This window comes from Pongo pygmaeus, chromosome 6 (genome assembly GCF_028885625.2).
Source record: "Pongo pygmaeus isolate AG05252 chromosome 6, NHGRI_mPonPyg2-v2.0_pri, whole genome shotgun sequence".
In the NCBI taxonomy this organism is placed as follows: domain Eukaryota; kingdom Metazoa; phylum Chordata; class Mammalia; order Primates; family Hominidae; genus Pongo; species Pongo pygmaeus.
This window is the reverse complement of record NC_072379.2, coordinates 150652213-150666929: the sequence shown is the minus strand read 5'-3', so window position 1 is coordinate 150666929 and position 14717 is coordinate 150652213. Positions and strand designations below refer to the sequence as shown.

The 14717-nt window shown below is 45.3% G+C and overlaps 1 protein-coding gene across 11 annotated transcripts in view; it reads left to right on the top strand.

Annotated features, from left to right (window-relative positions):
* The window catches only part of PRKAG2 (protein kinase AMP-activated non-catalytic subunit gamma 2), a 329233-nt gene that overhangs the window by 282105 nt on the left and 32411 nt on the right, over positions 1 to 14717 (top strand). For 7 of the 11 annotated variants that reach the window (XM_054493711.2, XM_054493717.2, XM_054493709.2 and 4 more), the window contains one exon: positions 7628 to 7737. In XM_054493711.2, the coding sequence (XP_054349686.1) occupies positions 7628 to 7737 (110 nt within the window). The remainder of the gene's footprint in view (positions 1 to 7627; positions 7738 to 14717) is intronic. The other 4 variants (XM_054493712.2, XM_054493718.2, XM_063667994.1 and 1 more) reach the window with 1 other exon arrangement.

The window sequence follows — 14717 nt, the reverse complement described above, 5'->3', positions numbered from 1 at the left end:
TTGAGCGGGTGCCTCCGTGTGATGAGGATGGAGCATGTTCCTCCATATGATGATGAGAATGAAACTGTGTAAACCAAAGACTGAGAAAAACCGTGTGTTAGTTCTCACACTGCTTTAAATAGGCTACCTGAGACTGGGTGGGTAATTTGTAAAGGAAAGAGGTTTAATTGACTCACAGTTCTGCATGGCTGGAGGGACCTCAGGAAACTTACAATGATGGCGGAACGGGAAGAGGCACGTCTTTCGTGGTAGCAGGCAACAGAGAGAGCAAGGGCAGAGAAAACTGCCTTATAAAACTCTCAGATCTCCTGAAAACTCAGGCACTATCACAAGAACAGCATGGAGGAAACTGCCCCCATGATCCAATCACCTCCCAGCAGGTCCTGCCCTTGGCACGTGGGGATTATGGGAACTACAATTCAAGATGAGATTTGGGTGGGGACACAAAGCCAAACCATATCAATAACGTAAGATGATAAACTTGGGGGAACCTGATATGGAGTATATAGGAACTGTTCTAGCTTTGCAACTTTTTTGTAAATCTGGAACATATATTTATTCAAAATACAATGTTCATTGAAATAATTTAGAAATCAACACATTAAAATGGTATATTAAAAATATAATCTAACACCAAACTTACAGATTTTCAAAAATTCTGTAAGTTTGAACATTCCTGCCCTATATTATTTTCAATTTTTATTTCACGTATTCATATAGTAATATTAACATGTATAATATGTCTATAATATGTGTACCTCTTTTATGAAAATTATTGATTTAATTAATGAGCAAAATATCTTCTGAGGTTTTCTTTCTGGGAGATGGTTTGTTACATTTTACTATACTTAGCCTCCCTCTTGATTTCTTGCTTTTGAATTTTAGGATGTTAGATTTGGCAGGCAATTTGTAACTTAAATACTGGCTGAATGTATGCTTGGCTGCCCTGATCTTTGGCTTTTGTATTGCACAAATCCCACCCTCAGTAGGCATGAGGAGACTGCGCATGCGGCTGCGTGAGGAGCGTCATCCTTAGCGGCGATGGCGGACACGGACCGGAGCTCTCTGTGCCGCTCTGATGAGAGCTTGCTGTTTCGGGCCTTTGTTAAGCAGGGCCCTCACTGTCTAGTCTATCAGTGTTTTGAGAAACATGGGAGCACACCAACTTAAACTTCATCTGTCCATCCATTCCCTCCCTGACAGCCGCTGCTATTCATTCACGAACCCCGAGTTTGTCCTTGGTAGTGCTGGTGGCAGTGTGATGACAGTCACTGTCCTCTCCATTGGTTTGCAGTGTCTGTAAGGACAGGGTTGTGGTTGTTGTCTTCCCTGCGGCATCCCCGCCTCTCGCACAGTGGATGCTGCGGGTGCCTCACCAGAATCCTCCTGTCTCATCCAAGTTCTCATATTTCAACATCTCTGCCCCAGGACATTCTTTGGCAATTGGGCTTGTGGGTAGAAATGACGTGGGTGATGTCCCAGGAATTACCTGGAACCCAGGCAGGGCAGGAGTGGTCCTCCTACGAGACAGTTCTGAGGTCTGTACAGCCTCGGAGCATCCTCCCTTATAGCTTCACTCCAGCGTCACGAAGGTATAACCTGCTTACTGGGCACCCTTTCTTTTGAATTTTTCCTCCCCTAACTTTCCGTGGTCTCAGGATCAGCTTTGGGAGGAATGCACACTAGACAATATGCAATAAATATTTATAGAGTGAATTAATGTATGGATTACTTGAGTAAGATACTGATCATTCAAATAAATTATCACCCAGGAAGGAAAAAAATATTAGAAATACACAGTCACTGTTAACGAGATAGAAGGTGATAACTGATAAGACAGAAGTAAAATGCCGTTGGCGTTCAGGGGAAGAAGTCATTTTAGATTTCTTTACCCTTTCCAGGTCAGGGTTGGTGACCCACCTTTGTGTTCTCAGGTGTTCCAGTGCTCACCCTGGGCTGATGCATAAGCTTTGAGGGTGGAGAACCGGTCATTGTGTCCCCCTGTGGGTAACCCCAGGACAGGGCCCAGGACACAGGGGTCCTCCCCAGGTGCGCTCAGGTGAGTGCACCGTTGTGTCAGGGAAGTGAGTTTAATAAGGAGCTACTGGAGCCTAGGACAGAGCTTCAAATCCCGCTTGGGTCACTTCTTCACCATCTGATTTGGGGCAAGTGACACAGCTTCTCCTAGCCTCAGTTTCCTCAGAGGTAAAATGAAAAAATGAAGCTGTATTCCTCAAGGTTGTCACATCAGTTAAGTGAGGTGATTTATTGCGGTACCTGGTCCGTAATGAGCACTCAGACGTTCACTTCTTTTGTGGGAAAAGATGTCAGATGAGGTTGGATTGAAACTGAACAAGGAAAAGTCAAGGAGGAGGACGTTTAAGGTAAAGTGAGTGAACAAGGGCAAGAAGAGAGAGGTCAAAGGCTACAGGAGACTGATAGGGAGCCCATTTGCCTAGATATGAAACCAGGAGGTGGGAAATAAGGCTGGGGAGAAGCCAGATATGGAGATTCATGAATGAGACACAGAGGCATCTGGACTTTATTCCACATCAGGAGGGAGACATTTGAGAGGGAAATATCCAGGAGGCAGTTGCAGTGACAAAACTCTGCATTATAAATTGTAATATCCCAAAGAGAGGTCAGAATGAAAATAGACTTGAGAGTGGTCCACATCATTTGTCATGAAATTGGCAAACCAGCTGCATGGATGTCCACAGTAGGAAATATACAGAATTGTGGGGCTCCTTTCCACAGCCAAAGAGCTTGGTTAGTATCACTTGTTTAACACTTGTTTTGCTAATTAGCTTATACACTACATTTTTTTCTTCTCAGATATTTCCCAAGTAGTCCAGATCTTCCTAAAATGCACAGATCAGTGTGGGCCGAATGGAGCTGTCAAGGATGTCTCTTGCAGATGGCATAATTTGGACTGACCCATGAAGATAGGGAAGGGTTTCGGCAGAACGGGAAAGCGGTCGTGGCAGGCCGAGGGAAGGAGGGGGATCAGCTTGGCTAAGAACACAGCTTTGGAATCCAGAGGCTTCAAGTTCAAATTCAGGTTCCATGACTCACCAGTCACATCCTTGAGCCAAGGTCTAATGAAGGAGTTCACTGGGCCACAAACAGACGGAGAAAGTATTTCAGGCAGAGGAAGCAGTAGCGTCAGGCCCCATGGAAGAGGCAGCAGAGCACTGATGGAGGACTGGAAAAAAATAGGGGGTTGGAGAAAATATGGAGCAGGAGTGTTTAATACAAGAGGCAGGGAGGTAGGCGGGGGCCAGGCCTCCCAGGTCTTATAGGTCAGGGGTCCCCAATCCTGGGGCCATGAACCAGTACAGTTCCCTGGCCTGTTAGGAAATGGGCTGCACAGCAAGAGGCAAGGGGCGGGTGAGCCAGCATTATAGCCTGAGCTATGCATCCTCTCCGATCAGGGACAGCTTTCGTGTCTCATAGGAGCCCAGACCCGACGGTGAACTGTGCCCACGAGGGATCTAGGTTGTGTACTCCTGATGAGAATCTGGTGCCTGATGATCTGAGGTGGAACAGTTTCATCCTGAAACCACCCACTACCACCCCCAGTGGAAAAATTGTCTTCCACAAAACCAGTCCTAGGGACTGCTGTTCTAGGTGACTTCAGGGGTTTTGCCTTTATTCTAAAGCAGCTGGATTCGATTATATTTGCATCTGGCAAAATCTTCCTGGATGCAGTGTGGACAGCTATGGAAGATGCAGGGGGCAGGAGGATTGGTGAGGAAGTTAGGATATCTAGGGGGGTGGCCATGGAGGCAGAGAAATGAGTGGATTTGAGGGATCTGGGGTGCAAAATCAAGGCATCGTGATAAATTGGTTAGGGTGACAAGAGGACATTGGCAAGGATGACTCCGGGATTTCCATGATTGGTTGGACAGTGTTGCCTTTTCCTTATCAGTGTGCTATCAACCCCACAATACATAGTCATTATTTTTGTTTAAATTGTCAGTTAGGGCTGGACGCAGTGGCTTACGCCTGTAATCCCAGCACTTTGGGAGGCCGAGCCATGCAAGATTACCTGAGGTCAGGAGTTCAAGACCAGCCTGGCCAACATAGTGAAACCCCGTCTCTACTAAAAATACAAATATTAGCCAGGTGTGGTGGTGTGCACCTGTAATCCCAGCTACTCAGGAGGCTGAGGCAGGAGAATCGCTTGAACCTTGGAGGCAGAAGTTGCAGTGAGCCAAGATCGAGCCACTGCACTCCAGCCTGGGCGACAAGAGCTAAACTCCATCTCAAAAAAAAATACATAAAATAAAAAATAAATTGTCAATTAGCTTTTAGAGAGATTTAAATAATTTTTGAAAGCATTTGTATATTTGTCCACATTGTTACCATTTTCGGTGCTCTCTGTTCCCTATGTAGGTCTGTATTTCCATACAGCATTTATGTAAATAGTACTTTTAAAATTTTTTTAAATTTCTGTCTGCTAACAATGAGTTAGTAGATACAAATATAGTAGCCTTTTTTTCTATTTGCGTTTGCTTTATTGTACTTTTTTCCTTTTTTTAAGTTTTATTTTTGGTTGACACATAATTGTACATATTTATGGGATACAGTTTGATGTTTTAGTACATGTATATATTGTGTACTGATAAAATCAGGATAACTAGTATATCTGTCACCTAAAACACGTATCATTTCTTTATGGCAGGAACATTCAAAATCCTCCTTTCTAGCTATTTTGAAATTTACAATACGTTATCATTAACTGTAGTCACCCCACTGTGCAATAGAACACCAGAACACATTCCTCCTGTCTGACTGTAACTGACCAACGTCTCCTCATACCCCCACCCCGTTCCCTCCCCAGCCTCTGGTAACCACTCTCTACTTTCTACTCCTGTGAGATCAACTTGTTTAGATTCCACAGATGAATGAGATGGTATTTGTCTTTCCACGCCTGGCTTATTTCATGTAGCACAGTGTCCTCTAGGTTCATCCTGTGCTTACAGATGTCAGGGTTTCATTCTTTTTTATGGTTGAATAGTACTCCATTATTTATAGGTACCACTTTTCTTTATCCATTCATCTTTTGGCGACACTTAGGTGGATTCCACGTCTGGGCTATTGTGAATAGTGCTGCACTCAACATGGCAGTGCAGATGTGTCATTAACACTCTGATTTCATTTCCTTTGAGTGTATACCCAGTAATGGGATTGCTGGATCCAGGGTAATTCTATTTTTAATTTTTTTAGTGACCTCTGTACTGTTTACTATAATGACTATACTAATTTATATTTCATTCCCACCAATAGTTCAAAAAAGGGGGGGACTACTTTTTCTCCACATCCTCAGCAACACTCATCTTTTCTTTTGTTTTGTTTATAATAGCCATTCTAACCGGAGTGAGGTGATATCTCATTATGGTTTTGATTTGCATTCCTCCAGTGACTAGCGATGGTGGACATTTTTTCATGTACCTGTTGGCCATTTCTATGTCTTCTTTGAGAAATGTGTATTGAGTTCTTTTTTTTTTCCTGCTGTTGAGTTGTTTGAGTTCCTAATCTATTTTGGATATTAACCCTTTATCGGATGTATAGTTTGCAAATATTTTCTCTCTGTAGGTTGTCTCTTCACTCTTGATTATTTCCTTCGCAGGATAGAAGCTTTTTAGTTTGATATAATCCCATTTGTCCATTTTTGCTTTTGTTCCATGTGCTTTTGAGGTTTTATCCATAAAATATTTGCCCAGACCAAAGTCATGAAGCATTTCCCCTATGTTTTCTTCTAGTAGTTTCGTAGTTTGGGTCTTAGATTTTCAGTCTTTAATCTATTTTCCATTGATTTTTGTATCTGATGAGAGACAGGAGTCCAGCTTCATTTTTCTGCATGTGGATATCTAGGTTTCCCAGCACCATTTATGGAAGAGACCACCCTTTGCCCAGTGTGTATTCTTGGAACCTTTGTCAAAAATCATTTCGCTGTAATATATGGATTTATTTCTGGGCTTTCTAATTCTCTTCGTCTGTGTGTCTGTTTTTATGCCACCTTCATGCTGTTTTGGTTATTATAGCTTTGTAGTATATTTTGAAGTCAGATAGTGTGATATCTTCAGCTTTGTTCTTTTTGCTCAAAATTCTTTTGGCTATTTGGGGTCTTTTGTGGTTCTATACAAATGTTAGGATTTTTTTTCTTGTCCTGCGAAGAATTGGTATTTTGATAGGCATTTCACTGAATCTGTAGATCACAGTGGGTAGTATGGTCATTTTAACAATATTCTTCCAATCCATGAACACAAGATATCTTCCCATTTATTTGTATCTTCTTCAATTCTTCCTTTTTTTTATTTTATTTTTTTTTTTTTTGACAGTCTCACTTTGTAACCCAAGCTGGAGTGCAGTGCTACAATCTCAGCTCACCACAACCTCCGCCTCCCAGGTTCAAGCAATTCTCGTGCCTCAGCCTCCTGAGAAGCTGGGATTACAGGCCCGTGCCACCATGCCCGCCTAATTTTTGTATGTTTAGTAGAGACGGGGTTTCTCCATGTTGGCCAGGCTGGTCTCAAACTCCTGACCTCAGGTGATCTGCCTGCCTCGGCCTCCCAAAGTGCTAGGATTATAGGCGTGTGCCACCACACCTGGCCTGCTTCAATTCTTTCATCAGTGTTTTATAGTTTTCACTGTAGAGCTCTTTCACCACCTGAGTTAAATTAATTCCTAAGTATTTTGTTGTTTTGTAGCTATTGTAAATGGGATTTTTTAAAATTTCTATTTCAGATAGTTGTCTATTAGTGTATAGAAATGCTGCTGATTTTTTATGTTGAGTTTATATCTTGTAACTTCACTGAATTTATTAGTTTTGACAATTTCTTGATGGAGTCATTAGGGTTTTCCATATATAAGATTATGTCATCTGCAAACAGGGACGATTTAACTTCCTTGTTTCCATATTTGGATGCCTTTTATTTCTTTGTCTTGCCTGACTGCTCTGACAAGGACTTCCAGTACTACGTTGAACAGAGTAGCAAGAGCAGGCATTCCTGTCTTGTTCCTGGTCTTTTTTTTCCCCTTTATTTTTATTTTTATTTTATTATTTTTGTAGAAACTGGGTCTTGCTATGCCACCCAGGCTGGCCTCGAACTCCTGGGCTCAAGTGACCCTTCCACCTCAGCCTCCCAGAGTTCTGGGATTACAGGTGTGAGCCACCACGCCCAGCCTTGTTCCAGATCTTGAAAGGAAAGCTTCCAACTTTTCCCCATTTGATTAGCTTTGTCTTTGTTTTATTAACCCGGTATTTAATTCTGTGACCCTGCTAAACTCATTCTTTTTAGATCTAGGAACTTTTTCTGGATTCTTTGGCATTTCCTATGTAGAAAATCATACAGTGTGCAAATAAAGACAGTTTTGCTTTTTCCTTTTCAACATGTATGCCTTTCATTTTTTTCTCTTGCCTTACTTCACCATCTGGGACCTCCAGTACAGTATTCATAGAACTAGTGAGAGTGAGCATCCTTGCCTGGCCCTTGATCATACTGGGAAAACATTTCGTATTTTACCATTAAGTCTGTTAGTGATAGGTTTACCTATATGCTCTTCATCCGATTGAGGGAGTTCTTTATTATTGCTGATGTTTTGCCTTTTTTTCTTTTAGCAGTAGAAGACTCAGAAAGTGGTGTTTACATGCGATTCATGAGGTCACACAAGTGTTATGACATCGTTCCAACCAGTTCAAAGCTTGTTGTCTTTGATACTACATTACAAGTAAGTATACTCAATTTTCATTAATTTTTTGGTATATTTTTGGATGGCTACTACTTTATACAGTAATTTAAAACCAGCAATGCCAGCAAACGTTTATTGAGTCCTTTGCACTATCAGGCACTGTGCTGAGGTTTTATCTGAATTCTCAACATCTATGGCAACCTTATAAGAAATGTGCTATTACTGTCTTCTTCCTAAAGACAGGGAAGCTCAAATTATAGAGTTTAAGAACTTAAGTCAGAAAGCTCTGGCCAGGTGCAGTGGCTCACGTCTGTAATCCCAGCACTTTGGGAGGCCGAGGCTGGCAGATTACCTGAGGTCAGGAGTTGGAGACCAGCCTGGCCAACGTGATGAAACACCATCTCTACTAAAAATACAAAATTAACCAGGTGTGGTGGTGCATGCCTATAGTCCCAGCTACTCAGGACACTGAGGCAGGAGAATCACTTGAACCCAGGAGGCAGAGGTTGCAGTGAGCCGAGATTGTGCCACTGCACTCCAGCTTGGCAACAGAGTGAGACTCCATCTCAGAAAAAAAAAAAAAATAGAAAGCTTAGTCCACAAGTTGTTGTGGAATTTAAGGACCTAATCCACAAGCTAGTACAAGATGGGGTTTTGAACACAGGCGTGTCTAATGTGTGTTAGAACCTAAGCTGTTCATTATTAAACTGTATGGCCTCGCTCAGTATATCCTCATGGTCTTTCTTAGTTATTTAGTAGAACATATGATAAATAAATTTGAAATAATATTGGTAAAAAAGAAGAAAATCACTAAAATGGGCAATCTCTTGAGAGAAGAACCTTACTGATCTCTTTTCACAGAAAATTTGAATCTTAACATTTTGGTATTAAAATTATGCTTATTGCAACCTGCTTTATATCAATGTAACTTCCAATCACATACAAAAAGTCCTAAATGATACACTCAATACCGTGATCAAACTACATTCAATGTAATCAAATGGGTGTCTACACACATATCTGTGCATATACATTTAGTGTACTGTTTCTATATGAATATTTTCCAAGTAGGATTGTCCTCAGTCGAGTTCCTCAGAAGTAAATGCTTAACCAAGAATTCATGGGTTTATGAAGGATGCATTCCCAGGAGGAAGCATGAAGGGATCAGAGGAAGAGCAGGGCAGGGGAAGACACACAGCAAGGGCCCTGGAAGGGCTGCCTCAGCCTGAGCCCTCGGGAGCACCGGCTGAAAGGTGCCCTGGAGCGTATCCACCCGCTCCCATAGACCTGCCTTATATGATCCTCCCAGACTCTTCCTGCTCCACCAGACCCTTTAGACCTCCCCAGGGACCCCAGGTGTGGCCTGCTTCTGTCCCCATGCCCCACACCTGCCGTGTATCCTCAGAGGGCTCCCCGGGCTCTTGGAGCCCCTTACCTATATTCTGTGCCTGCCACCCAGGACTTACAGGATGACCAAAAATGATTTTGCTTTCATTTAATTTCATTTTCCAATTGTTTCTTGTTAACATGTGGAAATACAATTGATTTTTGCTAATTGACTTTATATTCTTTGTCTTTGCTGAGTTCAGTTTGGATCAGGTAACCTTCAGAGTCACTTTTAAAACCCTAAGATTCTTGATTATTTGACACAAAGAAGGAAGCATCCAAATACAATCTTATAGTAGGGAAAACGGTAGGCAGTTGTTTTAAGAGATGCGGTCTCGAGAACTGTGACTACATGTTTCAATAACAAAATAATGAGAAGTTCTGAATTCCCAAAATAAAGGAACTACTGGCTCAACCTATTTCAGCCTCACCGCCATCCCCCAGAAGATTTACTTTTTAAAATACCAGATCTTCTGACCACCAGCATTTCTACCAACTTAAAAATAAGTGACAGTAGGCCGGGCACAGTGGCTCAAACCTGTAATCCCAGCACTTTGGGAGACCGAGGTGGGGCAGATCACTTGAGGTTAGGAGTTCAAGACCACCCTGGCCAACATGGTGAAACCCCATCTCTACTAAGAATACAAAAATTAAAATTAGCCGTGTGTGGTAGCAGGCACCTGTAAGTCCCAGCTACTCGGGAGGCTGAGGCAGGAGGGTCGCTTCAACCCAGGAGGCGGAGGTTGCTGTAAGCCGAGACTGTGCCACTGCTCTCCAGCCTGGATGACAGAACGAGACTCCAACAAAGCAAGACTCTCAAAAAATAATAACAAGTATCAGCTGATTTGACTTTTACCCAGCTTTCCATGTATTACTCATTTTGGCTAAACCCTAAAAAAACCAAGTGAGTAATACATGAAAAATGCGATGCCTTATGGATGTCCAAGGTGACTGATCCAGTAAATATCACTTCCGTAATTAACAGGAGCTGTGAGCATCATCTCCGGGAAGCCATTTATCCTGTGAGGCTCTAAGTTGAGAGGAGCTGAGATGCATTACCATAGAAATAGGGGGAGAGAGTTGTTTGGCATTGGTTAAGTCAGGGTAAAAAGATGTATTTGAAAAAGGGTGATTTGAGTATTTTCTAGACACATGCTGCAGTAATAGCCATTGACACACCCTCAAGAGCTAAGAAAGCAAACAGAAAATAGCTGCGTACCCAAAACAACCTAAGAGACCAGTTAAATAAATCCTCGCATAGGCATATAATAGAATACTGCATAATGGAGAAAATGTCAAGAGTATATTCATTGATTCGTTGATTAGGAAAAGAAAAAGTAAGCTGCAGAACAGTACTCAAAATGGCCACGTTACTCTGAGGATACGATGTCATTAGAGCCGTAACTGCTCTAGGGACCAAGGCGAGCCACTTGCAGGGAAGCTGAAAGAGTGTATGCAGACAGGAGTAGAACAGCCAACGAGAGGAGAGCAGAATGCGAGGGTGTGCCACCAGAATGAGGGGGAAGAGCAGTCTCGGGCTTGGCTTTTCTGCTTCCATCTTTGGTCTCTTGAGAGGCTGAGTGGACTCCCTGCAGCTGGGTTCCATGAGATTCCCCTCGGTTTAATACTGGAATCACCCTGGGGATCCGTGTAGATATGTCCTGGCCATCTCAGTCCTGATAAAGTGGAAATCAAATGTCCAAATGGGAGGTCTGCCTGCTGGGGGATGTAATCCCCACTGTCCTCAAGAGCCACACTGTGGAGTGCCAGCAGGGGCCAGCCCAGCAGGAGAAACACCTGTAAACCAAGCCCAGCTTTTTCTCCATCAGTCAGTGGCTCATAAGGAGCTCCACTGAGTCTGGGTGTGGATCGAGGTAGGGGAGGCACCGGTGTCAGAGCAGCTGCATCATGTACCCGTGCAGTGTCTGTGTACTTCACAGGCCTGGGCAAGCCCTGTCTCTGCCTGGGGAGAGAGGGTCGCTGTGCATGCTCAGCATTTGGCTTGGGGGTGCTGGTAGTTCCCTGTTCGTGATAGGGAGCTCAGGTTGCGTGGTCTCTGCATCTCGTGGCTAGCTTGTTCAGTCTCTACAAGGCCTGGTGCAGTCAGCCAGGAACTGTTTCCCAGCGGGAAAGTCATTATCTGCAGGAGAAGGCATGGTTGTTTTGGGGTTAATCTTCCCTCAAAACCCTCAATGTCTGCTCTGTAAATTTCCTTTTGGTGGAGGCTTCCTACAGCATCCCTAATATCAACCTTGCTGGGTCCTAAGGCCACACAGAAGAGCAGCCTGGACTTGCCACATGCCTGATCTTGCCCTGGGCCTCTCTGAAAACAGCTTTTAGTGTCACTCAGTACCTGTGTCAGAGTAGCACGCACACATGTGGTGCACGTTGCCTCCAAAACACCTGCCTGGTGGTTGCAGTGGCAGGTGGAGTGTGGAGTGACAACTTGAAGCTCCCATTGGAGGGATGTCTCCAGTGTTTCAGGCCGTTCTGGGGTGTGAGACCCCTGGTTCTGCGGGGTCTGTCCCTCACGCTCTGCCCGGCACATATCTCACAGAGGCACCTAGAGCTCTGCTACTTCCTGCCTGTCCAGTCCAACCCACACCGCCATCAGCTCATGGGCCAGTGTGGCAGTGTGAAGATGGCCAGCTTCTCTGCAGACCATAATAAGGTAGAGAGCGGGGGTGCCACAGCCTTGAGACACACGGGTGAAAGCATCCTGTTGCCAGGTAAAGCAGACTCCGTCTAGGGGTCCTTGTAGATTGTTATAGAGAAAGGAGTATGTGCCCAGGCAGGGGCTGCGGGTCCCCCAAAATACTACATTGGGAACAGCTGCTGCAGTGACAAGTTCACTTTTCCGATTGAAGGGGCCCCTCACCTGTACATTCCTCAGGGGCTCCAGGAGGGAGTGTCCTCTGGGTATGGAACGTGCAGGTGGCACATGACAAATCCGTGCCAATGCCCCTGTCTCCCGAAGCCTGTGGATTCCTCCTGTATAGTTCACTGTGCCACAGAAGCCTGGCATCTCAGCCTCATTAAACACGGACTCAGCAGTGCCCTGCACTTCAGGCAGTCAACCAAGTGAGCGGTTAGAGCCACTGCCAGCTGCGTGCACAGAAAGTTAATGAACAATTTCTAGTAAGACCACTCATAGCAATCAGTCCCACCAAACTGGTGTTAAATTTCTCATCTTTGTCCTAATGTTACTAGCACCTATTCCCATACGTACTTCGGTTTCTGCGGCTGAGAAATGGCAAGATCTCACAGTTTATTTTGCATATAAGTGGCCTCGTCCCCTGCAGCATGTGGAAACCTGTCCCCAGCTACAGGTCAAGGGGTGGCAAGGGCCAGCTGGGGTTTTCTTTGGGAGGGTGAGAGGCCCGTGCTAGGTGTCTGCCCCAGGAAAGCCTGTCACTGGGCTTTCGAGTAAAGAAAGGTGATTCTCAGACACTGGAGAGCCAGCCATTCCCACTGCCATGGGCGGCTTGGAGGGACTCCCGGATCTGGAATCTCAGCTTCATCTGAGTCCAGTCAGATGTCCCTCTGTCCAGTGCCAGGGTCCCAATCCTTCCAGATCCATGCCTAGCTTTCCCATCAAACCTGGCGATGCCACCAATTCCGCCTATGCATCCACACCCCGCAGAGTTATGCTTTGTGTTTGATTTTGGAAACAGCCCTGTAGCTACAAGAAATAGACTCTCTGGGGACTGCCATAGAGGCTGTTGGGTTCTCTGTCTGTGGGTGCAGGTCCCGGACCTGGGCTTGAGGTTTTCTCAGAGGCCCCAGCGCACTCACAGGATGCTGTCATACTGAGTCCTTTGGTCCTGACTTCTGCCTCAGTGGCCGGTGCAGTGGCCATGTGGGCCCTGGCACACAGATGTCATCACAGGCACAGATGATGGCTTGTTTATTCACAATGCCATGGCCTGCCCTGGGTTGCAGGAATCTGATTTCCCACTGACAAAGAGCTCAACACTGTGTTAAACCCATGGATGGGAAACCAATTCCAAGTCCTCAGTTTCTGGGAACCAGTCTTGGCAGTTTCTTTTTTCTTCTTCTTCTTCTTCTTTTTAAAGACAGGGTCTCACTCTGTCACCCAGGCTGAAGTGCAGTGGTACGATCTTGGCTCACTGCAACCTCTGCCTCCCAGGTTCAAGCAATTCTTGTGCCTCAACCACCTGAGTAGCTGGGATTACAGGCACCGGCCACCACACCTGGCTAATTTTTCATATTTTTAGTAGAGATGGGGTTTCACCATGTTGGCCAGGCTGGCCTCGCCTCTTGACCTGCCTGCCTCAGCTTCCCAAAGTGCTGGACTACAGGTGTGAGCCACTGCGCCCGGCCATGGTGCTTGTTTCTTGATCAGTTAAGGTTCAGTCACGAGACAGAAGCCACACCAGTTATTTGAACAAAAAAAGAACATAAGCAAATGTTAACTGGATCTAAGTTAACTGGTAACTGAAAAGATAAATAAAGACCTCTAAGGCAGTGTTCTCAAAGTCTGGTTCCCAGACCAGCAGCTTCAGCATCAACTGGAACTTATAAAAACGCAGCTCATCGGACCTAATCTCAGACCCGAATCCGAAACGGGGGGATGAGGTTCAGTGACCCATGTTTTACCATGATGCTGAGTGAGTCTGGTGTACTCTACAGTGTCGTGGAGGAGAGGGGGTCCTGGCTCGTGCCTTCTAGCTGGTGCTTATGTCTCTGGGCGGGAGTTGGGGCTTGAGGAAGCTCATTTTGCACAAAATGGGAAAGCAACAAACTGTATTCAGCTGCTGCTACAGGAGGTGCCCCGGTGCCCAGGTAAGGCAGTGCCTGGGTGGAGCTCACGGGAGCTGCAGGCAGACAGGAGCCCTGCTAGCTGCTGACGGGAGGAGCAAGCCCTTCTTCCTGCTCTGGCTTTGAGTCCCTCTCTACACTCCTGTATTGTCGGAACCTGAAATAGAGCCAGTTGGCAACACCGAAACAGGGTCTGCAAAGTCCCAGCGTCACCAAGCCAAGTTAGAGGGGTGGGCGTGGAGCCAAGGGACAGTAGTAACTTAATGACTGGCACAGTGGGGGGGGTGGGGGGACATCCCCTTCCCTTCCAGATAAGCCCAGGAATTCAGAGAAAGATAGGCATCAGTTAGTGTATTAGCCTGTTTCCATGCTGCCGATAAAGACGTACCTGAGACTGGGTAATTTATAAAGGAAAAGAGGTTTAATGAACTCACAGTTCCACGTTACCGGGGAGGCCTCACAATCATGGTGGAAGGCAAGGAGAAGCAAGTCATGTCTTACATGGATGGCGGCAAGCAGAGAGAGCTTGTGCAGGGGAACTCCTCTTTATAAAACCATCAGATCGCTGGGTGCGGTGTCTCACGCCTGTAATCCCAGCACTTTGGGAGGCCAAGGTGGGTGGATCACTTGAGGCCTGGAGTTTGAGACCAGCCTGGCCAACATGGCAAAACCATCTCTACTAAAATTACGAAAATTAGCTGGGCTTGGTGGTGGGTACCTGTGATCCAGCTACTTGGGAGGCTGAGGCAGGAGAATCGCTTGAACACAGAAGGCAGAGGTTTCAGTGAGCCAAGATTGTGCCACTGCACACCAGCCTGGGCGACAGAGCAAGAATCTGTCTTAAAAAAAAA